The following is a 25,972-nucleotide window of genomic DNA, read 5'->3' as shown; positions in this document are numbered from 1 at the left end:
CACCATCAAACTTCAAAGCTCTGTGCAATCAAGACCTGCTTCTTCCCCACAGCCAAATCAGAGGATTGAATACAGGAGGGCTGGCTACAGATGTGCCTCTGCACAGATGTGAGCATTTCTTTCTCCCCATCTCTTATCCTTACTAAAATCAGGGAGGTGGGGCGAAAACCAGCATAAAGAACAACCTCTTTTCTTCTTGGCAGAGGTAAAGAGCATTCTGGAAATAAAAAAGATGAGGCATTGCTATCTCAAACTGAGGTTTGGGAGCTGCAGCAAGTACCAAGGAGGGCTGGGAAGAAAAGCAGCTCACAGACAGTTTTGAAAATGGGTGCATGTTTTTGGTGAATCACAAATTTGGCCCCCAGGACTCAAACATATTTAGGACTTCACACACTTTGAAACCAAGGGGAATTAGTAATTCGAATAACTTTTGGATGTCTGAGCCTTGCCACAGTTTTCCTAAAGTCTCTGTTTCTCAGATGAAGATATAACATGAGGCTCAGTAAGGGAAAAATTTATTTTTGTAAACTTCAGAGTGGAAGGGAAAACACTGAAGATGTCTTGAAAAAACAAAACAAACCAGAAAAATAACAAAGATCATTATCTTCAAACAAACAACAAATAAATAAATAACTTTTCTGATGGTTCTTTTTGGGTGGTTGGTTTGTGATTTCAGAACAGAGTGCAAATGCTGTTGGCTGGGATGTGTTGGTGCTGTCCTGCCAGCCCAGCTCTGAAATGAGCCAGGCTTTTCCTGCCTCACCTCCTCTGGCACAGTCACTCCAAGGCAGGGACCTGGAAGTAGATCTTCTTAAAGCTAAAAGTAAAACCATCACATGATTTCTAACAAGATTAAAAACAGAGCTTCTAGCAGAATAAACACAGGAGATATCCTGGCTTTTTACCATGACCTAAGCAGTTGTTATTTTAGCAGATAGCATGAAATTATTAGGAACCCATTCTCAGAGCCTGGTGGAAACAGGGGTGAAGCTGCTGTAGATCTGACTCTTAAAACCTTATTTGGTCTTATCTAGACCTTGCCAGTGGAGGCATCTACTACTTCTCCATTTCCTTCCAAATCAAAGGGTGGCACTGTATTTTATCAATATTTTCTTTTTCTTGTTTGCTTTTTCCTCCATCAGCAATAAAGGGTTATTTTTTTTATACAAACAGATTTATTTTACGTGACCTTTTAAAGAACATCTAGTTCCAAACCCCCTGCCATGGGCAGGGACATCTTCCACTGTTCCAGGCTGCTCCAGCCCCAGTGTCCAACCTGGCCTTGGGCACTGCCAGGGATCCAGGGGCAGCCCCAGCTGCTCTGGGCACCCTGTGCCAGGGCCTCAGCACCCTCACAGGGAGGAATTTCTTCCTAATATTTAGTCTAAACTTGCTTTGTGTCAGTTTGAAACCACTCCCCCTTGTACCATCACTCCATCCCTTGTCAATTGTCTCTCCCCAGGTTTCCTGTAGCTCCTTCAGGCCCTGCAAGGCCACAGTGAGGTCAGTGAGCTTCTCCTGTGCAGGTGAACAATGCCAGCTGTGCCAGCCTTTCCTCCCAGCAGAGCTGCTCCATCCCTCTGATCCCCCTGGAGCCTCCTCTGGGCTCTCTGCAGCAGCTCCAGCTCCTCCCTGTGCTGGGATTCATTCCTGTTTCTGACAGTCCCTGTTGGTCCTGCACAGCAGCTTCAGGTTGTGCTGCACCATTTTCAGAGCATCTCCCAAAAGTGCCCCAGCCCAGGGATGATCACACATCCCAAATATCAGCAACCCCACCCTGGGCAGCCCCAGGGCCCTTGTGGGGATGCTCTGCTGCCCTTGGAGCTCCATCACTCCCCAGACAGCACAACACTGAAATGTGAGCTTGGCATCCCCCAGCAGGGCTGACAGAACACAGGTGGGAAAGGAGGCAGCAGTGAATGGCAAGAGCAGTCATTTGCACAGATGACTGCAGCAAACCTGTAATCAATTAATGATTTGCATGTTCAGAACGGAGACGAGTTGAGCAGTAAATTATTATCTGCAGTCTAATAGCTCCAGCTCGATGATAGCAGATAATTTGCTATGCTTACATTAGCAAATAACTGAGGCAGGCAGGGTACAGCAAAACCCAAAGCTGTGGAGTGGAATCAAACCACAGCTTGAACAAAATTTCTCTATTGCCATGTCTTTTGAAGAAAAAAGGTTTTTTTTTTCCATTAAAGAAAGTTCTAACTGACATCTTTTACAAAACAGAAATCTTTCACAAAAAGATTTTTTTCTTTTTAGAAAAAGGAAGAGAAGCCAGAAAGCTTCAGCCTTCCTCTCACATCTCCACTCCCTCCAAAGTCAAAATAAAATAAAAATTAATATTGGACTTTTGATAACCCTGCTGAAATTTTATGAATAAGTTCTTTAAATCTGCATTTAGATGCTTCATCTACATGGACATGTACAGTAAAGTGCCACTACACTCCCAGCTGCATCTGTGAAACATCCTGCCATGTCCACCTGAAAGTCTGGAATAAACCTGCTGTGGACACCAGTGAAGCCCAGACCTCTCATTTTCTTAGAGGTGGCCAAGTTTTCAATGATCTGCACCAAATATTGTCTAGTAACACAAATACAGCCTATGTTTGTTTGGTTTTTTTTAATTTAAAGCCAGGTATAAATTGCAGGATGTCTAATTTGATGGCAAGTATGAGAATCAATTAAAAATATTTTAGTTAAGTAAGGAATGGGATTTCAAGTCGTGGATTTTCTCCTTTTATTTTACATTTTCAGGACCATTTCCCCTATTCTGCTGGTTTGGGGGTAATTCTGTTTTTTTGAAGCATACTGTAAAAGCATAAAAACTGGGATTTATGAAATAATGGGAAATATTTAACTATGAAACAGCTGACTCTGTGTAGCAGCATTAAGTACATGAAGGGAGCCTCTTGGTCAGTATTATGATTTAAAGATTTACTTATGGCTTGTAATTCATGTGTCACTTAAAATTGGTACTTTGAAGCTTGTCCCCTCGACTGCTGGCAGCTCTTACCTTGTCCCAGAGCTTTTTAATGGTTACACAAAGTTATGTCAGTGATACCAAGAGATTCTGGAATGTTTGAGCAGCCAAATGATGAATAAAAATTTATCCTGCTATTTTTTTTTTTTCTTCTTTTAGTTCAGCTCTTCCATGCCTGCTGATCAGAACATGATTTCTCAGGTATAAAGGGCATCAGGGACTGCATTTCACAGGTGAAAATTTCTCTAGAGGACTTTCCAGTCCCTGCCATGCCCTCAGGAGTTTTGCTGCTGCAGCATGTTGTCCACACATCCTGCTGGAGCCACCTGAGGATAATTCTTGGCTTCAGGCAGAGCTGAGCAGACCTTGCTGGTTAAAAAGAGTGTGTGTATATAGGCATATCTGCATCCTCATTTCCAGATGGGTGATTGTGTTACAGAGCTCATCCTTGCCTGCCTTCAAGCTCTTGGAAAGACAGGAGCTTTAGCCCACCTCATTATCCATCACCGACAGACTTCCAGCCTGATCCATCCGTGATTTCCTGCCGTACCCTGCGGTGCTTTCAGGCCGGTGCTGGCACGGATAAATTTGCTGCAATCTGGGGAGTACAAGCCATCTCATCCTGCTGATTCCACAGGAAGCTTGTTACCCTTGGTGCCTGGGTGGAGAGGGGAGAGAAGTCCTGTAATTTCATGGAATGACCCTTGATTGGATCCCTGCTGGCAGCACGAGCCAGCTCGCTGTCTGCCCTGGCTGTGCCTTGCTGCTCTCATGGCTCACGCTGCCTTGGGCCACGCTGCTGGCCCGGGCAGCATCCCTGCTGCTGCTGAGAGCACGGGGCATCTGGCATCTGTGCGGGCAGGGCGTGGCACGGGGGCACCCCAGTGACACGGTGATGGCACTGGGTTTGGCACAGGGACACCCCAGTGACACGGTGATGGCACAGGGGCACCCCAGTGACACAGTGCTGGCACGAGGATTGGCACAGGGACACCCCAGTGACACGGTGATGGCACTGGGCTTGGCACAGGGGCACCCCAGTGACACGGTGATGGCACTGGGCTTGGCACAGGGACACCCCAGTGACACGGTGATGGCACAGGGGCACCCCAGTGACACGGTGATGGCACTGGGCTTGGCACAGGGGCACCCCAGTGACACGGTGATGGCACTGGGCTTGGCACAGGGGCACCCCAGTGACACAGTGATGGCACTGGGTTTGGCACAGGGACACCCCAGTGACACGGTGATGGCACAGGGGCACCCCAGTGACACGGTGATGGCACGAGGATTGGCACAGGGACACCCCAGTGACACGGTGATGGCACTGGGTTTGGCACAGGGACACCCCAGTGACACAGTGATGGCATGAGGATTGGCACAGGGGCACCCCAGTGTCACAGTGATGGCACTGGGTTTGGCACAGCAGCACCCCAGTGTCACAGTCCTGGCAGTGGGGTTGGCACGGGAGCACCCCAGTGACACAGTGATGGCACAGGGATTGGCACAGGGACACCCCAGTGACACAGTGATGGCACAGGGATTGGCACAGGGACACCCCAGTGACACAGTGATGGCACCAGGGTTGGCATGGGCACACCCCAGTCTCAAATTCCTGGCACAGGGGTTGGCACAGGGACACCCCAGTGCTGGCACCACAGGCTGCTGCTCCCCACGTTCTGCCCCCAGCGTGAGGCACAGTTTCTTTTTCTCTATGGAAACTGCCCAGCCTGGCCTTGGGCACTGCCAGGGATCCAGGGGCAGCCACAGCTGCTCTGGGCACCTGTGCCAGGGCTGCCCACCCTGCCAGGGAACAATTCCTTCCTGATATTTAGTCTAAACTTGCTCTGTGTCAGTTTAGAGCCACAAGCCCTCGTCCTGTCACTCCAGGCCCTTGTCAGAAATCCCTTGTAAAATGATATGGCACAGAGTGGGTCAGTGCCATTGAAGTTTAATTTTTTTAAAGCCAGTGCAATTTCCATCTGATATTAATTACATAATGAGCTTTATATGTTTTCATTCTGAACAAGCACCATGAAAAGAGTTTGTTTCTAGCAGATTCTTATCTTATTTTCTCCATGTGCATGATTGTCTCCCATTTTCTGAGGGAAACCTGGAAGAATTTAAACTTAAATTAGTCTTAAACAATTTTAAGAGGGAATAAATAATATTCATGAGATGCCTTCTGTCCTGTAGAGGACTTGGAGGATGCCACGATTCCAGACTAATTCTTAGACAACTGATCAGCATCACAACCTGCCTTGAGAATTCCTCCTGCAGCAGCTGAAGATGGGAACACTGTGTGGCAGCAGCAGGAATGGGAAGCTCCTACAGCATGGGGTGGAATGGGTGTTGGGAATTTTTTGCTTCGGAATTTGGGGTGTGTGTGGATCTGAGCTGCTGGATTTGAGTTTTGGATTTTTTTTTTTTTTTTTTTTTTTTTTTTTTTTTTTTTTTTTTTTTTTGACAAAAAGCAGAGCCTTTTGTCCCATTATTTAAGTGACACCAATGGCACTCACCAAGTTTGTGCTTACCAATCTCAGGGAACATTTGTACTTTGAAATTTCTCTAGGTAAAGCTGTGCAAGACTTCCCGAACTTCTTTGTTGGTGTGAGTGTTCAAGCACTCCAGATTCTTCCTGCTACAAAGGAAAAAATGGGAATGCTTAAACTGCTAAACACCAGCCTGTGAGGAGTACAACGTTAGAAATTGATTCTGAGGTGGGAACAACCTTTAAATGCTAACATTTGTTAGAGAACAGAAAGTTCTGAGCTGTCACTGCCTTAGAGGAGCCAACACCTCCATGCCATGGGAGCACTGTGCCCGTGGAGGAGGCTCCTGGGGGGCACTGGGGGTCCCATGAGATGCTTTCCACCAGGACATGCCACGATTTGGGTCAGTCTGGGGAGAGGGGCTGCCCTGGGAGTGGGAAGGGTGTGCTGGGGGCACAGGGGGGTGGTGGGTGATGGGGTGGTGCTGCAGGGGAGGATGAGGAGCTCCACAGCTACAGGGAATAATGAAAAACTGACCGGGCAGCACATGGGGCTCCTCTGGGCTGAGCTGCTCGGTGGTTTCTGTGTCCTGCTGGAGAGTGCTCTGGAAGTTTAATACTTATTTTTGCCTCCATTGTGGAAGGATTTCCTTTTTCCCTGGATGCTGTTCTTCTCCTCCTGGCTGGGTGAGTACAAGACATCAGCTGTGTCTTTGTTTTAAGAGAAAAAAAAACCCCTCAAAGGGCTACAAGTGCTAATTCTTCTGGAAACCCAACTTTGATTCTGGTTGCACAGAATAAACTTTTGTGGATCTGGGAGTGAGAGAGAAGCTCAATGATCAGTGTTTAAATGCCACAAGAAGTATGAAATTGCTCTTTCAGCACAGAGAAACTAATTCCAGGATTTGGTATCTGAAGGTCTCTCAGCTCTAGGAATAATACTAATAGGAACTCTTTCCTATTCAGAGGTTTTTAAAGGGGGAAATTCCTGAGTTTAGTGCTGAGAATCTCTTATTGGTACAGGCCTGAGTCTGCTGTTGTTGGTCTTAAGCCAAGGCATTTTTTGGGGGGGAAATACCTTTTCTGTGCAATATAAGCTACCAGTTTTCTCTGGGGAAAGTAGGAATAATTTCCTTTCTGTGCTGAGCTGAACTGGAGAATTCGAACACTAAATAAAATCAGAAAGCATTATAAAATCTAATTTCTGTAAAACTATAATGGTCAGCTTCATAGTGGTACTTCGTCTTATGCAGGTGGATAGGGATGGAAGTGGAAAGGACTGGTCCAGAAGAAGGGTAGATTTACTTCAGATAGTTTTAGACTTTCATGTGCTTTTGCACGATCACATAAGCTATTCTGTCACTTAAAAATTGAGTGTGGAGCTGGGATCCTGCTGCTGCTGCAGCAGAAACAAAGGGAGTCCTACACAGAAAAACCCTGTGCTGTGATTTCTGGGGGCAACACCTACATGAACACAGAAGGCAAACCAGAAGGAACCTTTTCCACCTGGAACAGCACAAGACTTGTGCTTGTTAGCTGTGCCCAGCTTCAGGAGGAGACTGCTGTGCCTGTTTTAAGCCTGAGACTGAGCTTTCCAGGTGATCTGAGCTCAGGCCAGCGGAGGAGGAGCTGGGCTGCAGGAAGGCTCTTGCAGAGGGCAGTGCCTGGTGTGGGTGGCATCCACGTGAGAGCAGGTGGGTGTGTGGGTGTCACAGTGGGAGTCAGGGCTCTGGAGAAGTTTGGGACATCTCGGGGTTCTGTGCTCAAGATGACCCCGAGATCGTAAAAAGTCTTTTCCTCCCAGCCCTGCAGCCAAAGAAGAAGTCCAGATGCGTTGGTTTTGCTTCTCAAGGTTGTTTATTTTCCCTTCTCTAGAACATTCTCTCTCTGCCCTGCTGAGCTCTGTCCAGCAGGTCAGCCATGACATTCTGTCTGCCCTCAGGGCAGTGTTCACATTTTATACCAAAAACTACGTGTACTTTATTTATGATTAATTCCCAATACCTATCACCTATGTTAGAGAGTGTGTGTCTCTAAACCAGTAAAAAGTGTCACCATCAGAGTGAAAGATGGAGGAGAAGAAGAATGACAAGACACGCCCAAATTCCTCCATCTTGCCTCCTGAACCCCATTCTAAAAAACCCCAAAATTCTACTTTTTCACCCTGTGTTACATTAACTCAAACTCTTGTGACCTGTAAATCTTCACACAAAGTTGGCAGTTTTTTCCACAGGCTAAAATCAAAGCCACAGGTGTTTTTGACTTGGTGCCAGGGTCTCAGGGCAGCCAGAAGGATGTCCTGCGTTCCCACAGGGAGAGGATTCCTGGCTGGTGTTTCCAGCTCTCTGTGAGGGGCTGCTCTGTGAGAACAGAGCAGTGACAGCTCTCACTCTGGCTGCAGTATTGCTGATCTTCAGGGCTTTCCAGCTGTGTTGCTGTTACTCTGTCCTTTCCTCCCCGTGGCTCTGTGACAGCACTTTTGTCATGCAGCTCCTCAGCATTGGGGACCCTTTTCCTGTCAGGGCAGTGGCAGGGATGTGCTCAGCACGGTTTGCTCTTTGGCTGAGCTCCCTCAAAAAGCAGCACCTGAAATGTGGTAAGAAGTTATAGAAAGCTTTTAAAGGTGGAGAGGAGCTTTCCCCTTCCTTCATGAGCTAGACTTGCTGCTGGCAGCTCCCGTGCAAGCTAAGGTTTGGTTTTTGTTCCAGAGTTCTCCCACTCTTTCCTAGGTCTGCCCTTTTCCTTGCACTTCAAGCTGCTGACTCTCCCCACTTTCTGTGCTGCTCTTTTCTTGCTTTGCTCCCTTTTTAGCATGAGAATCCTGCCAGTGTGGAGGAGTTAACAGCAGCATTGTGCAGCTGCCAGGAGGTTTGGGTTCTTGTGTCCTGGTTAAAATGGAGACGCTGGCTTGTAACTATTCCACTCTGAGCTATGATTATGCCTTAGACCAGAGGCTACAGACATCTTCCTACAATGTATTTTGGCAGGGCTGAGTTGATTAATGAAGCTTGAAGCATGAGAAGGCAAACTCTGGGAAACTCCTGTGCTGCACTTAAGATATCTCATGTAAATTAATATTTCTGAAACATGTTGTCTGCTTTAAACCTGGACCCAGGGGAGAAAAAGTGCTGATACATATGAGAGCTCTGATTTCCTTCCCAAGCTCAACAAGAGTCTGTGCCAGTAAAGGGCAGCAAGGAGCTCTGAGCAGAGAAAATAGAAGTTTAATGTTTCTAGCTGTTGACTGAAAGAATTGGGCCATTGTGGAGATGACAGAAGGCTGGAACAGCAGCATCTGAAAAGCCCCTCAGCGTTGTCTGATGCTGTCCCTTTATAAGTGCTGTATTGATGTAATGGTACTTGAGGTAATGACTTTTTAATGTATTTAAGGGAAACAAGACCACCCTGCTTAACTGGAGTTTTATTTTCAACAGAGTTGTGATTACTGAAATGCTGTCATGCCATGAATCACTTGATTCTGCGGCTGAGGTACTGCAAAACCATCAATTTTAGTGGTTGGGCCCCAAAATTTCTTTCCCATTTTGTGGCAGTTTGGCAGCTGAACCAAGTCTAACTCGATTGATGCATTTTTTCCTACTGGAAACAAGATAGCTTGAATGTAAAGACAGTGAGATTTTTGTGTTGGATAGTGCCAGTAGGGCTGGGAAAGGGGATGCTGTGAGCACTGTGGAGTGTAAAATATTTGTGGGGAAACTTATGGAGCATCTCTGCCTCCACGGAAGTGCAGTAGAACAGATTCTCTGTTAATTCCCTTGAGCAAGCCTGTGTAAGTTTGGACAAAAAGATTTTCCCACTGGACAAGGATGTTCCAGGGGTTGTACTGTGCCTTGAAAAAGCTGCTGGTGAGATTCAGTGCTGGTGGAAATCCTTCATGGCTGAGCTGTAGCCTTCCAAGGCTTAAAGAAAAGTTGTCCTTTCTGTTTTGTCCTTTTTATGTGTATGTACACACAGGCTAAAGGCAGAGAGGGAGGTCAGCTGAGTGTGTGTCAATGTGTAAAAAGGTCAAAGCAGCTGTGGAAGTGTCAGTAATGCCAGCACATGGATATGGGACAACAGCCCCCTGCACGTTGGACTGAACTTTAAGTGACCGGTACCTGCAGAAGGCCATGATAGAAGTTCTGATTTTTCAATGTGGATAAATTATTTTAAAGGGTGTTTCAATCTGGGCAAACTCAGTTTAAGTCCCCTGAAACACTAATTTTCAGTTTGTTCCACCTGGAGGGATGACAAAAGTGACTATACCTGCACTATGTGGCAGCCTGGCAGAGGGGGTAAAATACCCTGTTAAGAGTTAAAAGATTATCCACTGCAAAAGCTTGTCAGTGAAAGGCTATCAAGCTAAAAATGCTGGCTGGACTCTAATTCCCAGGATGGGCACTGCTTTGTTGTTTTTGGATGTTTGCTGCTATTGTGATCAATATGAGTTGTACTTTCCATGAGTCTTCATATTCTGCTGTTCTGAGCACAGTGCTGGTTGTGTATTTCATTGTCAGTCTCCTGTAACTCATTTTATGTTCTCCAGCATTAATCTTTCCTTGTCAATGTTTTCTAAATCTAATCCAGCACAGCCTCAGGAAAATAAAGCAATTGTTTAAATTGATGGCTTTGAACAAAATAAATCATAAATCAGTCTATGATCTTTGAAACCTCTCTTCATCTAGAAAGTGTGGTTTTTTTCTTTCTTTTTTTTTTTTTTCCCTTCTGGAATGTGATTATGGAGCATGGGTTAGAGATGTGCAGGAAGGCCATGCCACCTGCAGGTGCTGGGGAGAGGGTGCAATTAATTCTCAACAGCGTCCAGGGCTGGCTGAGCTGCCCCTGCACAGCTCTGCAGGTGACCAAAAGAAAACACACTCCCTTTTCCTTCCTACTCCTGCAAATAAAGCAGTTTCTATCATATTCCATGTTTTCTGAATATGATAGAAATATTCTATTCAGAATAGATAGAAACAACAGTTTCTATCATATTCCATGTTTACTGAATATGATAGAAATATTCTATTCAGAATAGAATTCTATTCAGAATAGAATATTTCTATTCTATCTGATAAAACATTTTTATCACATTCAGAAAACATGAAATATGGTAGAAATATTCTATTCTCAAGAGAATGTTTCTATTATATTCAGAAAACATGAAATATGATAGAAATGGTTGTTCCAGAACCCCCACACTGACTAAATGTGTGTGAAAAGGGCTTGGATGGGGCAGGATTGGTAGGGGATGGTTTTCCTTTCTGTTGCATTCTCAGGGAAAAGCTTGTGCAGCCCAAGGGTCCCCATGGGCCAGAACCCCGATGCTTTGGTTTATTGGCTGCTTTATTAATTGATGTTCCTCTCTAATGGGAGCCTGGCAGGGAGCTACCAGGATGGAGCTGTGCTCCTGCTGAGGATGGGCTGCTGCTCCTTCGTGTTTCTGGCTGCTCAGTGTCAGGTTTTGGGAGCTCCAGGCGTGTCAGGCTGCACAGTGGCACTGCTGGGAGCCAAGCTCCTGTTCGGCTCTGAACTGCCTCCAAATGACCCCTGAAAATAGTGACAGAGAGCCCGGGTGGGGAGTGAGTTAAGGAGAACAAAACCAAGTAATGGGAGACAGCGTGTGTTGCTAATTGCCTGCCATTCTGATTTGGGCAGTGATTTTTCAGCCGTGAGCTGGGCGGTCACACCCAGCAGCAATCCAGGAGTGCTCGTTCTGGTTTGTGGGCATGTGAAACATTGGGATTGATGTTGTGTCACTGCTGATCCCGGTTTTCCATTTAGGATCGTGCTGGAGCTCGGGGAGAGCTGCTGGAGCTGGGTAGCTCATCACAAATTGTAATTGCAGAAAGATGATCTGCAGTAGCTCCCCAGACTCAATTTCCACTTGTAATTGGCAGATGGAAGAAGTCTCAGAACAATTATCTGATATTAATTATGTCAAAGACTTTTTTACTTTTGGATTTTCCTCATCTTTAAAGTCTCATTTCTTGACGTGACCAGAGAGCAGGGAGAGGGAGATGGTAACTCTTTCAGCAGGTCTGTCAGAAGCTGACTTGTGCACCCTGTGCTTGGTAGAACATCCCTCAGCAGCTTCAGAATTCCCTCATCAGAATTCAGATGGAATTCTCACCATCTTCAGGTACCCCACAGGTGCATTAGGTCAGCAGCACCTGGTGTGGACTTTGCTGGAGCACTTTGCTGGACTTTGTGGAGGAGAAAGCCCAGGGCTGAGCCCTGCTGGGCCTCCAGTGCAGTCCTGCCTACTTAGGCCTGGCAGGAAATCTAAATATTCATTTCAATATTGGTGCACAGTGGGCTGAACAGAGCAGTGCCACTCCTACCTCAGTGGAAGGGAGCTTTCCACAGCTACGACTTTCATTGGATGATTGATGCTGTGAGGTGAAGAAGGGAGATGTGGATTTAGAGGACGCTTCTAGTTCATCAAAAACATTGAGTTTTAATTTGGCAGAAGTATCTGTAAGGTTGTAGCTGCTCTTGCAGGTGAGGCTGGACAAGAACACCAGCCTTATTTTGACATGGTGCTTTCCAAAGGTGTGGGAATGTTTATGGGGAGAAGTTCCAACACAGCTGTGCCCTGGTAAAACACCTTCTCCCAGCCACCTCTCTGCAGTGGTTGAGTCCTGTGCACTGGCAGGAAGAGCTCCATTAATTCCAGAAAAGCCCTGCATCAGGTAGCTCCGTGCTGGAGGTGTGTTATACACAGATTATCTTCTGGGTTTTCTGTGGACTGCTGTTGGACACTGGTAGTTTGGTGGTTTTTTTGTTTGTTGGCTTAACTTTGCCTCTCTGTTGTCTGGTTGTGGCAGCTGTTATGGGATGGCAAGGGAAAATGAGAATTAATAGTCTGTGCTGTAAGGAACTCACCTGCAGCCTGTGAGGCAGAGGAATGCTTTCTGTCCTGCTCCAGAGGGTGTAAAACCACTGCATGTCAGCTCTTTGTGAAGCTGTAGTAAGCTTGCAACAAAAATGGACTTAAGTAGAACTCACATCGTGGCTTGAAGTTACAAGATTGAGTTTTCCCCACCTCTATTTGTCCTTCAGGTTTCTTATTGGATATAAAGCTTTTTTTCTTAGGAATCCAGGCAGGGAAGCTGGAAGTAGTCAAATATAAATGAATCCTTCTCTTGCCCCTCTTTATTTTATGTCTGTGGGACTGTGGAGAGCACCTGTCTGCTGAGGGTACCATGAAAAATGGCCCTCACCCCCTTTTAAAGCAGGGTAATAATATGCAATATTTATTGTATGTGTTGAATGCTCAAAAATTGTTTTGGCTGAAATTTATACCCAGCCAGGCCCCTGGAGGGCACCAACAGCCAAGGTTAGGATTTTTCATTCCCTTTTAGCTCTTGCCCACTGACATGCAGCACTGTGAAGACGGCAAATATATCCCCACATATAGATTAAAGTGAACTTGCTTTGCCTCGCATAATTTGAAAATTCAGAAGACCAATTTCTTAGTGTAATTGAAAACCGCTACATTTCAGGCTTATTCATTGAATCAGTATTTCCAGTTAGAATTCAAATTAATCTTCCTACCTTTAAACAAGATAACGAGGGTGTAGTTATATTTACTCAGCCTTTTAACAATCAGGTTCAGTGTAGCTGCATATGATTAGCTGCACACACACAATTGCAGGAGGTGAGTGCTCCTGCCTCGAGCCAGGAGGGGAATTCATCTCTAAAGGCTGAAAATCTGAACTGACAGCTCAACACTCAACCTAATGCCTGAGTCCCTCTGGAAGGGATAAAGGGAAGGAAGGTGAAATGACCAGCCCAACAGAAGAGCCATGTCAGCTTCTCCAGGATTCTCCATGGAGTTTTTTATTTTTTATTTAGCCCAGGGGCCTCTTGCTTTAAAGTTGCCTTAATGCAACTTTGCTGAATTGCTTCCAACCCCTGTCAGGGAGATGTGACATCCAAGAGAGCTTGTGGAGCACATCTGGGTGCTCTGGGGGTCGGTCAGCTGGAAACACAAGTCTGAGGCTTGTGCACTCCCTGCTCTGCACCACAGGACTCTGATGTGGGGGGTAAATTGGGGGATAAAAATCCTTAATTCCCTGAAATAACAACAGATGGGTTTTAAGAGCTCAGCTCTCTAAAGAGAAGCCTAAGGGATAATTTGACCAGTCTCATCCTCAGACTTTGAAGGGGCTTGGACCACAGCCTTGGTGTTTCCAGCAGCATCATTCCTCTGCTGTGTGCTGATGTCAGGTGGGACTTGGCACCTTCACTGCAGGCCACGAGTCCATCAAGGGAAATCTGACTTTTGGACGTGGGAAGATGGGGCTTGAGTTTGTTTGGGCACCTCCACAAGCAGTCCCTGTGCTACTTTTAACTTGTAGAGAGTCCCCTGTCCATAATCTTTCCCCTGAATTGCTCAGCATAAACTGGAAAGAACAGAAGTTGTGCCCCAATCCATTAGTTTTGAAAGGCTGGATGTTGAGCTTGCTGTGTGAAATCCTCACTTCAGCTACCAGGGGGTTTTTGTTCTGGATGGCACCTTGCATATGTTTTTCAGTCACAGACTGGAATTATTCCAGGGAAGCTGCTCTGTTCTGTTGCCTAATTAATAATACATCCTTTTAAAGAATAAATAATAAAATAAATCAATGTATATTTAGCTGATAAGCTAGAGTAACTTCAAAAGCACTGGTTTGGGCCATGAGCTGCATAAAACAGGCAGTGCAGCACAGTGTAGCTGTGCTACACTGAAAACCCTGACTAGACCAAAACTTGGGCTGTGTGAGTTTGCATTGTGCTTTTAAGTACTTGGATGGTTTAATGTGTTGAATTTCATGGCTTTTTTCTTTCCTCTCTTAGAGAGAAAGGATGAAAAATACAGTTTAGTGAGCTAAGTCAAGTAGTGGAAGTAAAATTGTTACTTTTCCAAAAGGGATTTGTAGCTGAGATGAAATCTGCAGCCCAAGGTGAAGTCATAAAGCATCACCTTATCCCCAACCAGCTGTTAGTCAACAAGCTGCCCAGGAAAGCAGCTTATGATCATTCCCTTCTGGTGAGGAATGCAGGGTAAAATATGGAGTAAAACTGGGACTTGGGAGAGGATTTTTACCTGCTGCTGTCACTGTCCCTGTGCAAGGCTGACCAATGCTTCTCTTTGTGCAGTTTCTCATAACAATGTGAGAGCTGAGCTTTTTGCATGAACTTTTGCCACTGTCACTTCTGCTGATCCTTGTAGCAGCCACTGACACGGGGTTTTGTGATTATTTTACTGGGGGAGAAGAAAAAGTTGTTTTTGCAAAGATTTCAAATAATTGTGAAGATACAAGTTATTTTTTTATTCTTTAATGGCAGTTACTCCTCACCAACACAGACTGGCATGGGGAGAGGAAATGAGGAGGGTGTGAGTCCCAGTGGGAACTTCCCCAACAGACCAAGTCTGCTTGTGTAAAAATCTTTAGGTTTGTTTCCCTCTGGAAATATGATTCCATACTCAGAGACCTCCTTGGTTTCTAGAAGAGTCTTTGGCAGAGGTGATGGGCAGACAAGCAGAACCTCTCCATCTCTGCTGTGCCCTCCTGCAGTTCCTGCTCTGTGTGCATCCCCCAACCTCCTTTTCCAGAGGTTTACTCCAAAATTTCCAGGGCACAGGGCACCTCCCACTCTCTCTGTCTTTCACATGATTCAAGGAGTAGCAGCCAAGACCAAAAAAAGGCAATAATTGTATTTTGTGATGCTTCAGGAGCTGCCTGCACATGGGTGAGCAACACCGGGTACCGCTCATGGCCCAGTGGCATTAGGGATTCAAGGCTGGAGATAGCACAGGATCAAACTGCACATCCTGCAACACAAACCAGGATTGCTTTGATGGAAGCTGAGGCTCTAATTTAATTTGCATGGGCTGCAGATGAATGGCCTGAGTGATGAAAAGGGATGGTGCTGTAAATAGGTTCAGAGAGCGACGGGCGCTGCGAGGGAAGGGAGCTCAGTCTGGGGGCTCGGGGGCAGGACCTCGTCCTGGCCTGAGCAGGGAGTGATGCTGGCAGCTTTTCCTCTCCTGCTTGTCAGCCAGGAGCTCTGACAGCCAGCTCAGCTCGGGAAGATTTCTGCTGGATGGCAGGGGCAGTGCTGAGGTAACCACACGTCTTACAGGATGCAGGAATCTCCTGCCGTGCCCTGCGTGCCTCTGGAGCCCCAGCACTGCTTCCATTTACAGTGCTGGAAGTCAATTTTAGCCCCAATCAACAACCAAGACTCAATCATCTCGATGGTGTACAAAATGGAATGTACTAACAGCCACAGAGGCCATTGATTTAGGAAACTTAAAACCCCGTTTCCTTCCAGTGTCTGAAAGATTTACTGAGGGAGTTCAGGCTGGAGACGTTCAGGACTCAGGTGGTCAGTTCTGTACAAGGATCATTAGAGAATAGATTCTTTAAAGTCATCACCAGCATTTTGTTAAATATTTTTGTATGACAAATGACTTCTACAAGTGGAGATCATCTTTATTTAAAAGATGTCTTATAGCTCCGAAATTGATCTCAAAAAGGCCAAAGATTCCATTTTTCAGTCATCTGGTTCCTGGGAACCATCTGGCTGCATTAAAGGTGAGAATTAACTTACTTAGCTAGTAAGTTAATTGATCCTAATGGGTCCCTTCCAACTTGAGATAGTCTATATTAAGCAAGAATGATTTGGGAGCCTTGCCAGTGAATGACTTGGAGGAGATCTTGCATTTTAATTCTCAAAAATGGTGTTTAAACTCTTTATTTGTTTCCCCAATATCTCCCAGGCTGGATATCAAACGATGTTAGTTAAACCTTTATCACTTCTGCAAAAATTAAGTCTTTCAAAGGGAAAGCTTTAAAGATTTAAAGGTCTCTGCCTTTCAAGGGTGCTTTTAACAGATGTATCTTTGCTGAAATGTTCCTTAGCACAATTGCAGCACAGTTAATTTACCACCCTTTGGAACTGACTTCTGAACTGGATAATGGAAATTACCCCAACTTCTGTGTGTGCTCCCAGCTGCTTAAAGATGGTGATTGCAACAGCAGGGAAACAAACAGCTCTGTGCTCCCTGAAAATGAGATTTATCTTGTACCACTCATGTGCTCCTGAGGAATCCTGGAAATTACTTTCAGTTATCAAATCCAGCTCCTGATTTTCAGAGCAACTGTTACAAGAGAAATTCAGTGGAATAACCTGGAAGGATGTTGGAGAGGTCATGTAACTCATCCATCAGCCCCAAGGCAGGATGAGCTGTGTATTAATCCTGACAGGTATTTATTCAATGTGTTCTGAAAGATCTCCAATGGTAGCGAAATGCTCAGCTAATCTATTCTGTCTCCTCATCCCTGCTGTTAGAAAGGTTTTCTTGACATTTACCCTGGATGTTTCTTCTTGTAATTAGTCAGGAAAACGGAGTGACTTGTCTTATCTGTCCTAGGTATGGAAAAAGATGATATTCTGCTCCGTGTGTGTGAAGGCTTTGAGGTCCCCCATGAGTTGTCTGTTCTTCAGGGCAAACAGACCATAATGTTTTTAATCTTCCATCATGTCACACTTGCAGATCTCTGATTAGTCTCGTTGCACTCCTGGTGCTCTCTGCAGTCAGGCTGTATCTCTCCTGATCTAGAATATCTTTCTCAAGTGTCTAAAATAGCCTCCATCACCCACTTTCGATTCAGTAGCAGTGTTTGGAATATGTATGCTATCAACATTAAAGTAAATAAGTGCTATTATTTAAATATTATTTCCTCTAACTGGATGAGTCTTCCCTAGTAACAGTAGCCCTGATAAAATTAAGCATAATGCTAATTAGTAATTTGGAAAGAAATGTGCATTTTAAGGTGCAATTTGAGTTCTGAAGCAGGATTTAGCAGTGGCAAACTCAGTATTTTTGCCTGGTGATTTGGATCCACACAGCTTTTGTCTTGACTTTTCCAAACTGATGATTCCCTCTCTTCTTTACCTGTTTGCTCAGCTCTGAACACGCAGGGTTTCACTCACTTTTGTGTGTGTTTCTATTCCTTATATCACGTTCTAGATCTCTCTTGTTGTGGGAGTTATTCCTTCTCATTTGCACACGTTCCATGATGTGACAACTTATTTAATAGCAGATGACACTTGTTGCTGATTCTGTCACATGAAACTTCTTCAGAGCCTTTTTTCCTCCTGCAATTAAATCCTGCATCTTAGTAGCTGCCTTTTGTTTCCTTTGAACTCATCAGGGAAGGAATATAATCAGATATTTGAAATTACAATCTTGGCTAAGAGGCAACATGAAGGTGCTGAGTGCTTCACATCTTTGTTTAGCATTCCAAAGCTGGGAAGGAGACAGGCCAAATAATCTGCACTCATTTCTGAGTGACAATTTAGCATTCTGGGGACTTGGATACTGCCCTAAGAAGCCTTGAGGAAATAAGATTTGATCAAGGTGGGGGACTAAAGCTGCAAGAGCAGAAGCTGGAGAGATTTAATAGTCACTCCCAGCTGAGGGGTGCATCTGTTCTTCATCCTGCTGCAAGTTAGGGCTGTGCAGAGGTAGAGGTGGCAGGGATTGCATGCAGGTGAAAATTTGGGATCAAAGGAGTCAATTTGATCCCTTTAAACCAGCCCAGAAGTCTCCACAGAACCTCTCCACATCCCCACGCATGGGGTGAAGCAATGAACTCCAGACCCTCAGCACGAACGTGGCAAAAGTGATGTGCCAAGGGGAAATCAAGAAATAAGAAACTCTCACTGGTGCCTTGAACTACTGAATTAGCAGCAAATTTTCTAGCTAAAAAAAGTCCAGCTGGTGCTCAGAAACAAGTTGCTTTCCCAACTTCAAAGCCTCCACCAGGCTGTCCAGGGAGGATAATTCCTTCTATGAACAGTTCATTTAACTCCTGAGTGCGTGAGCTAAGTGAGCTCCTGATAGAGGTTTCCTTTTTTTTTTTTTTTATGTCTTGCAAAGAAGTGTTGAGCAGTTTTGGGCTTAAGGTGAGAGAACACCTCTTTTGAAAGGTTTTTATGGAAATTGCTTCTGTAACAAAGTTGGGGAGAAACCTTTCTGCTCCACAATTGCAGGAGAAAAGGAACCATCTGAGTTACAGCTGAGGGAAATTTCCTTTAGTTTTGAAGCAGTGGTGATTTTCTTAGAAACTTTGTTCTTCAGGATGTGTGCCAGGGGCTTTTAGGAGAGGTTTTAGCTCTGAGAATTGCTTGGATTTTCCTTGTCAGAACCCTCCTGTCCTGTTGTGAGGGGGGAGTGGGGTTTAAGTGGGTTATGAAAGTGTTGGTCAGTTTGGATGCTCCAAAGCAGGCAAGGAGAGGATAATTTATAGGGAGACTTCGGGCTCAGTCTGGTGTTTATTCCCCTTTTTGAAGGTGCTGCAGTTGGTAAAATTTTGGCTAATTTTTGTAACAGTGAAACTTCCAAAATTGCTTTATCTATATGTGAGCTGGCTTTGAGAAGCTTTGGCTGCCCCTGCCATTCTGCACACTGTGCTGAATTCAGAAGGGCTTTTTTTGTGCTGAAGTGGAACTACAATAATTTCTGAGCTCTGTGCCTTGTTTCAATTATTTACCTCTGCAAAAGAGATTTTTATAAATCCTCCCTTCTCTTTCATATTATTAACTTTCTTGTCAAACTTTTATTTAAACCACAGAGACAAAGACAGATCTTTTCTTTATAGCTCTGCAAAGTTAGATTTACTTCTCTGACCTGTTTCAGCGTGATTGAAAGCTAATCTGTCTCCTTTTTATTGGCTTTTGGTAAAGCATGTATTTCTTTGTTTCCCTTTTTCATTTTGTATTGTCTTGTGGAAATATGTAACTTCACTTCGGGCTGTAAAAAATTATTCTCCTACGGGAAAGGAAAAAAAATGACAACCCTTAATCCAGTCCAAGAGAAGCTTTATGGCTTTAATTAGCTTGTTGGACTGCATTCATGGATGATTCAAGTCAAATGAACCCTGAGCAATCATAAAGGTCCTGTGGCCACCTCTGACCTCACAGAGAGGAGCGCTAAAGCCAGAAAGCTTTTTTGGCTCAACATCAGTGACAACTACTTGAGTTTCTCTTTTTTTTGGGGGGAGCTAATTCTGCCATAAAAGCCTGTGGAGTGCTCTCACTGCAGTTAACTTGCTTGGCCAAGGGCATGATATGGCTTGTGGGCTGCTAAGTGCAAAGACTGATATTTTAAATTGTTATTCTCCCCTTTATAATTAGTCCACTTTATAATCAGTCCTTTCAGTGCTCTAATCCTACAGGATCTGTTTCTAACCCCTCTGCAGGAGTTATTTCCCTTTTTTTTTTTTTTTTAATGCACTTGAGGATATAAAATTCCCTCTGTGTTATGCTAGAGTTTTAAAGCTTATATTGCACTTCCTAGAGGCTGTTCATGTTTTGCCTCGCCCAGGTGGATTAAATTGTGATTATACACAACATTGTATCAGGCAGAGAGGATTCTGCCCCAGATATTTGTAATTATTTTTGTTTCTGAAGAGCTGAGTGAGCACAAGGGTAATACCCAGGGATATTGATCCCGGGACTTATTTTGGTAGAAGGTGCTGACTCACAGCAGCCACCCAAAATTGATCAGTTTTCCTCCTGCCCATCTCTGTGGTGTCTCCAACACACTCCTGACCCTCTACAGCACTTCAAAGTCATCTTGCCAGACTTAAAATCTTGCTATTTGCGAGGTGTCTGCAGAACTGGGAATACCAATAAATTATGCATGCTTGCTACCTGCAGTAGTTTAAATTTATCAGAGCATTTTACCTATTTTCTATTCAGTGGCTTCCACTGTCAGTGTGTATATAAGTGTAAATTATATCATATATGTGCAAATAAGTGCTGTATTTAAGTGTAAATAAGTGCTATGGCTGCTTTTCACTTGTTTTTGGGGATGAAATAGCATTTTACTGGCATCCAAGGGCAGGTTCAGGTGCCTGAGAGCAGAGTAAGTATCATAGGGATAGTATATGAATAAATAGATATATTCGTGTAGCTACTGTTCACTGCTGCTCTGTTGCTCAATGTGTGAAAGCACATTCAACCCAACAAAATTGTAAACAAAGTAGAATAAATGCTGCTAAAATTAACAGCTGTTCAACCTGACAGTTACTGATATAAAAATCTTCAAAAGAGCTGTGTTGTGAACACGACTGGCACGTTCTGTGGTTTGTGTCTTTGGGCTGAAAGAGTGTGCATACAGGTTTTCATTGATGTTCCTGTTCATTCTTCTGGCATATTTTGTTCTGGTGCCCCTGAGTTATTTAATAATGCATCCTGACATTCATTAAATATATGCCCTTTTTATATGGACTTTAAAAAATAGTTGTAAAATGCAAGTTAATACTCTTTATTTAGCTCTTTCACCTTAATGCTGAACAAATTATTTATGTTGGTACATTCATTATGGTGCTGTTTACCTGTAGATCTGTATTTCAGTCCCCAAGTCAAACACCCTACCAACAAAAAGCCTCCAGAACCAACCAAAGGACCCCAAAGCCCTTGTTTAAACCAGAAATATTGATACAGAAGGCATCCAAGTACGTCAGGAACCTCCTCCCTGAAATCAAATGGCTGGATAATACAACCTGGAAAAGCTGAAGAGTGGTTCTGAGCACAGATGTGCATTCCTGAGTGAGAGCTTGGGCTCAGGAAGCAGCTTTGACAAAGTTCAGCACCCAAGCTTGATTCCTGAACGTTGAGGCAATCGTGGGGGAAGTGGAAGCCTCAGCTTTGTGAAATAGGAAGGCTCAGGAAATAAAGAAGAGAGGGGAACTGCTCAGAATTGGATGAGAGAGGAACATGAGTATTCAAAACTGCAAAAGAATGTGTATGGGTTAAAGTGCTGCAAAGAGAATCCAATGTTTTACTGGCGAAAACAAAACCAACAGAGAATTATTTTCTACAGTCCTTGAGTAGCTCTGGAATAATGGTGATCATCCCCATTTTAGTTCAGGTGTTATTTAATGATCTGCCTTTCCTCAGATTTCCACCCAAAGGAAAATATCTATGGAAAAAATCTGGAGAAGAAACACCAATGCAGAACTGGGTGTGCTGAGGAAAATTCAGCATCTGAACATCACCTTCCCTGGCAGAAGAGTCCTGAGGAGGGGTTTGAGTTCAGGGGTTGTGCCCAAGCATTCAAGGCAGTGTGTAAGGAAATCCAAATAAAGGACATCACCAGTGTGACTGGGTGTGGCCTTGGCTTTCTGTTTTGATGGCTTTTTTTGGTAGGAAAACTAAATAGAAATAAAAATGGCTGACTAGGAAAGGGAAAGAAAGGAAATGAGTGCAGCCAGATAGAGCAAGTCTTTGATCAAAGATTAGAAAGATTATTTCAGTGCATATCAATGCAAAGAGTAATGATGTCTTTGAAGAATTTGTAACACAAAAGTCCATGTACCAAGTATAAAGAATGGAGAGGGGCAAAGGATAAGGAAAGGAAAAGAATTTGTGCATCATTAATGACTGATGAGGAATAGAAAGACAAATGAAAAATTTCACTGCACAGAATGACAATTTTGATTCTTTTACTGAGCCACTTGCTTAACGCAAGGATTTAAAGAAGTAAAAGAGGGAAAAAAAAAAGCACAAAACTCCTGTCTGTGTATCACAACGTGTGGGGAAACTGTGGCAACCATTTCCAGCAGGAGAAGGAGCTGAGAACCAATTGAAATGTGATGTTCTGAAGAGAGCTGTGGCTGCAGTGTGAGCAGGTGAAGCACGTGTGGTGCTGGCCCTGGCAGAGGGCACGTTTGCCAGGGGAAGGGCACAGGGGAGCCCAGTTTGGGGTCTGTGCTGGCCCAGCTGCCAGCTGGGCTCTTACCAGGTTGTGGATGTGCTGGGAAGAGGATTGCTGGCAATGTGTGGGAGAGGGGGAGCTCCTGGTTTCTAGAAAAATCCAATGTGTGGAGCTGGGAGCTGGGCTGGGGCTGCTGCCAGAGCCTGGGCTCACCTGGTCCTGCTCCAAGGCCAGCCTTTCCCTGTTCCCATGGCACTGCATTCCCTGCCAGGAAGTTTCTAGGCAGCGTTCTCTCTCCTTATTTTCCTGCTTCCTGTAGGACTGTCAAAAGTAACAGCAAAAAATTCAAACACAGGAGGTCTGCCTCTTGGTTTTATTAATTCAGGATATTCCCAACACACAGTTTCAGCTCTCCTGGATGTTTCTACCTTGTCCTGCTGATTATTTAGCTGTGCTAGTGGGATCTTCTACCATACATGATGTACTACCTTAGAAATATAGTTAATTTCCAGTTGTCTCAGCAGGTACTTTCCCCTCTCTGGGGCAACTTTGCAAGCCAAGACTCAATCCATTTGCTGCCTATTTATTTCCCCCTCTCACCTCTTCTCTGTGGAGCTTTACTGTTCCTGTTGGAGCCTGGCAATGGGAGAAGCCTTTTTTTTAATCTCTAGACTGTGAATCACTGGTGGAATCAATAGAGTGTAATCCAAAAGTTGTGCTGAAGGTTTTAAGGAGTCTATAAAACACAGGCAGGAAAAGGCACCAGGACCCCTCTGGCTGCCTGAGATGTGAACAGGGCTGGGCTGGCAGCTCCATCCGAGCTACAGGCTGCTCCAGAGCAGAGCCTGAGGTGGATTTTGGGTCTTTCTCCAGCTCTCCTGGACCAGAGGGAGCTCCAGCAGGGCAGAGGAGCACGGCAGGGCTGTGTGAGTAACTCTGCACCCATGAATCCTCCCAGCAGTGGGGAGTGGGGAGGGCAGGGCTGTCACAGCCTGTTCTGGGCCAGGGGGAGTCCTTGGAGCTGTGTGAGCATCAGAGAGCTTGGATTTCCACAGTGTGGGGTTCACAGCATGATAAGGGATAGCCTTAAGGACTGCTTGCTGCTGGTGGTATCCAGCACCCAGAAATGTAACTCCATGGCAATATCAGCTTTCCTTAGAGCTCTCATGAATTTTAGGAATATGAATGGCTCATCTGTAGGCACTGAGATAAAGGAGTTGTGAAATTCCATCTGCCTGCTTGTGCTGTGTATGCTGAAACAGCAAAGAGCTCAGTTTTGCTCAGGTTTATTTCCTTGTTTGGCTTTTTTTTTTTTTTTTTTTTTTATTCCAGTAAGTTTTTTTAACCTCATTTCCCAGCTTTGCTCTTGGTTGTATCTAAAGGCAAACACTGAAGGTTTGTGGACAAGGCACAGCCTTCTATTCACCCAGTATTCTTCAGGGTCCACAGTTTCAGATTAGCTCTAAATAGAAAATGTAACAAGGGTTTTTACTGTGAAACGCGACCAAAAATTACTCACCTTGGTACAGAAACTTTTTCTAAGTGGTACAAAAACCTGACAACTGTGCTGCACTGCATCAGCACATATGTTTTGGTAATTAAAAAGTATTCTTTCTGTGATGATCCCCCATCTGCTGCTACCTCTGATCAATTGAATGCTGCTTTTGAACACTGAAACACAGGGATTCTTTGTTCTGGCATGTGCTGGGCAAGGAGATCTTGAATCTCACAGGCTGCCCCTCTTGAGGGTGGCTCCTGATGAAATATATAAACAATAGGAGGTTTGGTGAAGTTAAACTAGTAAAAGGAATCATGGTTTATTTATAGTTTAAAAAAATCAAACCCATATAAACAACCCAACCCTTTTCTGCTGGCTTGTGTATTAATGGCTCTCCTGTATGAATTTGTTTTAAAGAATTTTTTTTAGCAGCCTCATAGGCAGATGACAAAGTTTATACTGAGTGAAGAGACCTGGCTTTTCCATTTGCCTTTAAATCACTGCAGAGCCTTCACCTACAACTGCAGAACCCAACTGAGGAGGAAAATCTGCTCTCTGCTGCTTTCTGGGTGCCTGGTCCAGCTCCTGGTGCAGGGCTGAGAGGAGGGAAGGATGAACTGGCAAATCCCTGGAGTGGAGGGCGAGCCCAGTGTCTCCCAGTACAGGCAAAAATTACAATCAAACCCCCCCACCAAAAGTCAGTTGTTATTTTGAATATACAGCTTTAAGATTGTTTTGTTTTTCCTTATTCTTCTCCTTAAAATGGTTGGATTTGATTCCCTTAGCTAATCCAAACGTGCAGAAGCCCCATTGCCTTCATTTTGTCTTACAGAATCTGGGATAATTCCATAGGATATATGTACAAGTTCTATCTCAGCCTGGCTTTGGATCATTAAGTACCTTCTGCTTTGGGTTTTGCTTTGGCTGAAGTCATGAAATGAAAAATCTGAAGCATTTTGCTGGGGGCAGAGGAGCTGCTCCAGTCTTGCTCTCACTGGGATTGGGGTGTTCTGGGGAGATCGGTGCTTCCAATCTGGGCAATGTTTCAGCCAAGAGCAGCAACTGTCCTAAAATGTCTCTGATGGTCTGTGAGGCCAGAAAAAAACCCCAGTGATGTTTTTCATTTGTGAAAGCTGAGCCTTTCCTTGCTGCACAAGTGGTGGTGGATGGAAAAGGATGGAAAAAGGAGAAGGATGGTGCTCAGGACACAGCTGGATCAAGGAGATGATTTTGCTGTGCCTCTGTTTCCCTGCTTCTCCATTGGCATGCACTTTTGCAGTCATTTAACACCTTGTAGGCTGATTGTGGAGTGATTGCAAAATAGAACAAGCAGGTGGCTTTGATGGTCTGAGCTCATTTTGAACTCTCTTCTTGCAGCAGCAAATGAAGAAAAAGCAGAGCTGAATCAGGGCCCCAAACAGACTTTATTAGAAGAGTTTATTTTTAATGTGCACCAGATGAAAAGCAATATTTTTGTATTGTCATATCACTGCAAATCCCTGTAAGGAACAGCTCAGTGGCTTCTTCAGGAAGGTTCAAGATATTGGAAACATCCCTGTTATTGTCCTGTGGCACCTTTTCTCCTGAAAATGCCCCACAGAAATACATCCAGAGGGTCTGTGCTGGCACTGGCAGACATGTCAGAGCAAAAAATGAATTAAACAAAATGATAGTGACAAAAAACCACGAGAAAAGAAGTTTTGCTCTCAAATATTCCACTTGATGTGCCTGGAAGAGGTGAAGTAGGACCTTGAGGGTCAGTATGGCTCATCAGCACAAACACTTGGTTCTTCTCTTGCTGCCTGGAGATGGTGCCTGGAAAAATGTGGTTGGGCAAGGCCTTAAAAGTTACTAAAACATCCAGTGGTCTTTGTTTGGTTTTGTTTTGGAAGTAATTAAGGTTATTTGGCAGGACTAAGCAGAGAATAAAAAGGTTCCCTTTAATCTTTCAACTGTTATTAACTGGAAATCATCGAGTTAAGGAAATTCCCATGAACAAGTGATGTCCTGCCTATGTCAATATCTCCAGACTGCTACAGTCCATAATTATTTGATTTGATATGGATGCAGCAGCAGTGCAGATACCCCTGGGTGCAGAAAATTCCTTTATCTCCAGCAGCTCTAAAATCAGTAAACAGAAAATGTTAATTTGGGAACTACAGGTAAGGTGAGACTATTGAACACGTGTGGCAAATAATTTCCAATGGAGCTGAACACCAGGAAAACTCTAAAATGCCTTCCTTTCCTGAAAATTGTGATTAGCTTAGGGCAAGCATA

The 25,972-nt window shown here is 44.5% G+C and overlaps 1 protein-coding gene across 1 annotated transcript; it reads left to right on the top strand.

Moving 5' to 3' along the window:
• The first annotated feature begins 5,870 nt into the window (after window positions 1-5,870).
• Window positions 5,871-24,651, top strand: LOC128814097 (uncharacterized). Its single transcript, XM_053989677.1, has 7 exons — window positions 5,871-5,884; window positions 6,125-6,167; window positions 7,027-7,174; window positions 21,441-21,608; window positions 23,071-23,123; window positions 24,202-24,392; window positions 24,528-24,651. The coding sequence occupies exons 1-7, from the start codon at window positions 5,871-5,873 to the stop codon at window positions 24,589-24,591; spliced, it is 681 nt and encodes a 226-aa protein (XP_053845652.1). The 3' UTR covers window positions 24,592-24,651.
• The last annotated feature ends 1,321 nt before the right edge of the window (window positions 24,652-25,972 follow it).

This window comes from Vidua macroura, chromosome 13, assembly GCF_024509145.1.
Source record: "Vidua macroura isolate BioBank_ID:100142 chromosome 13, ASM2450914v1, whole genome shotgun sequence".
NCBI lineage: Eukaryota > Metazoa > Chordata > Aves > Passeriformes > Viduidae > Vidua > Vidua macroura.
Note: the sequence above shows the minus strand (reverse complement) of the source record. Positions and strands in the feature narration are given on the sequence as shown.

Excerpts from the sequence above, each read along its gene's own strand:
- LOC128814097 (XM_053989677.1), top strand. Across the intron at positions 7,175-21,440 it reads TGGCATCCACGTGAGAGCAG|ATTTCCACCCAAAGGAAAAT; the intron begins GTGGGTGTGTGG and ends GCCTTTCCTCAG. Across the intron at positions 21,609-23,070 it reads CCAAGCATTCAAGGCAGTGT|CTCTCCTGGACCAGAGGGAG; the intron begins GTAAGGAAATCC and ends GTCTTTCTCCAG.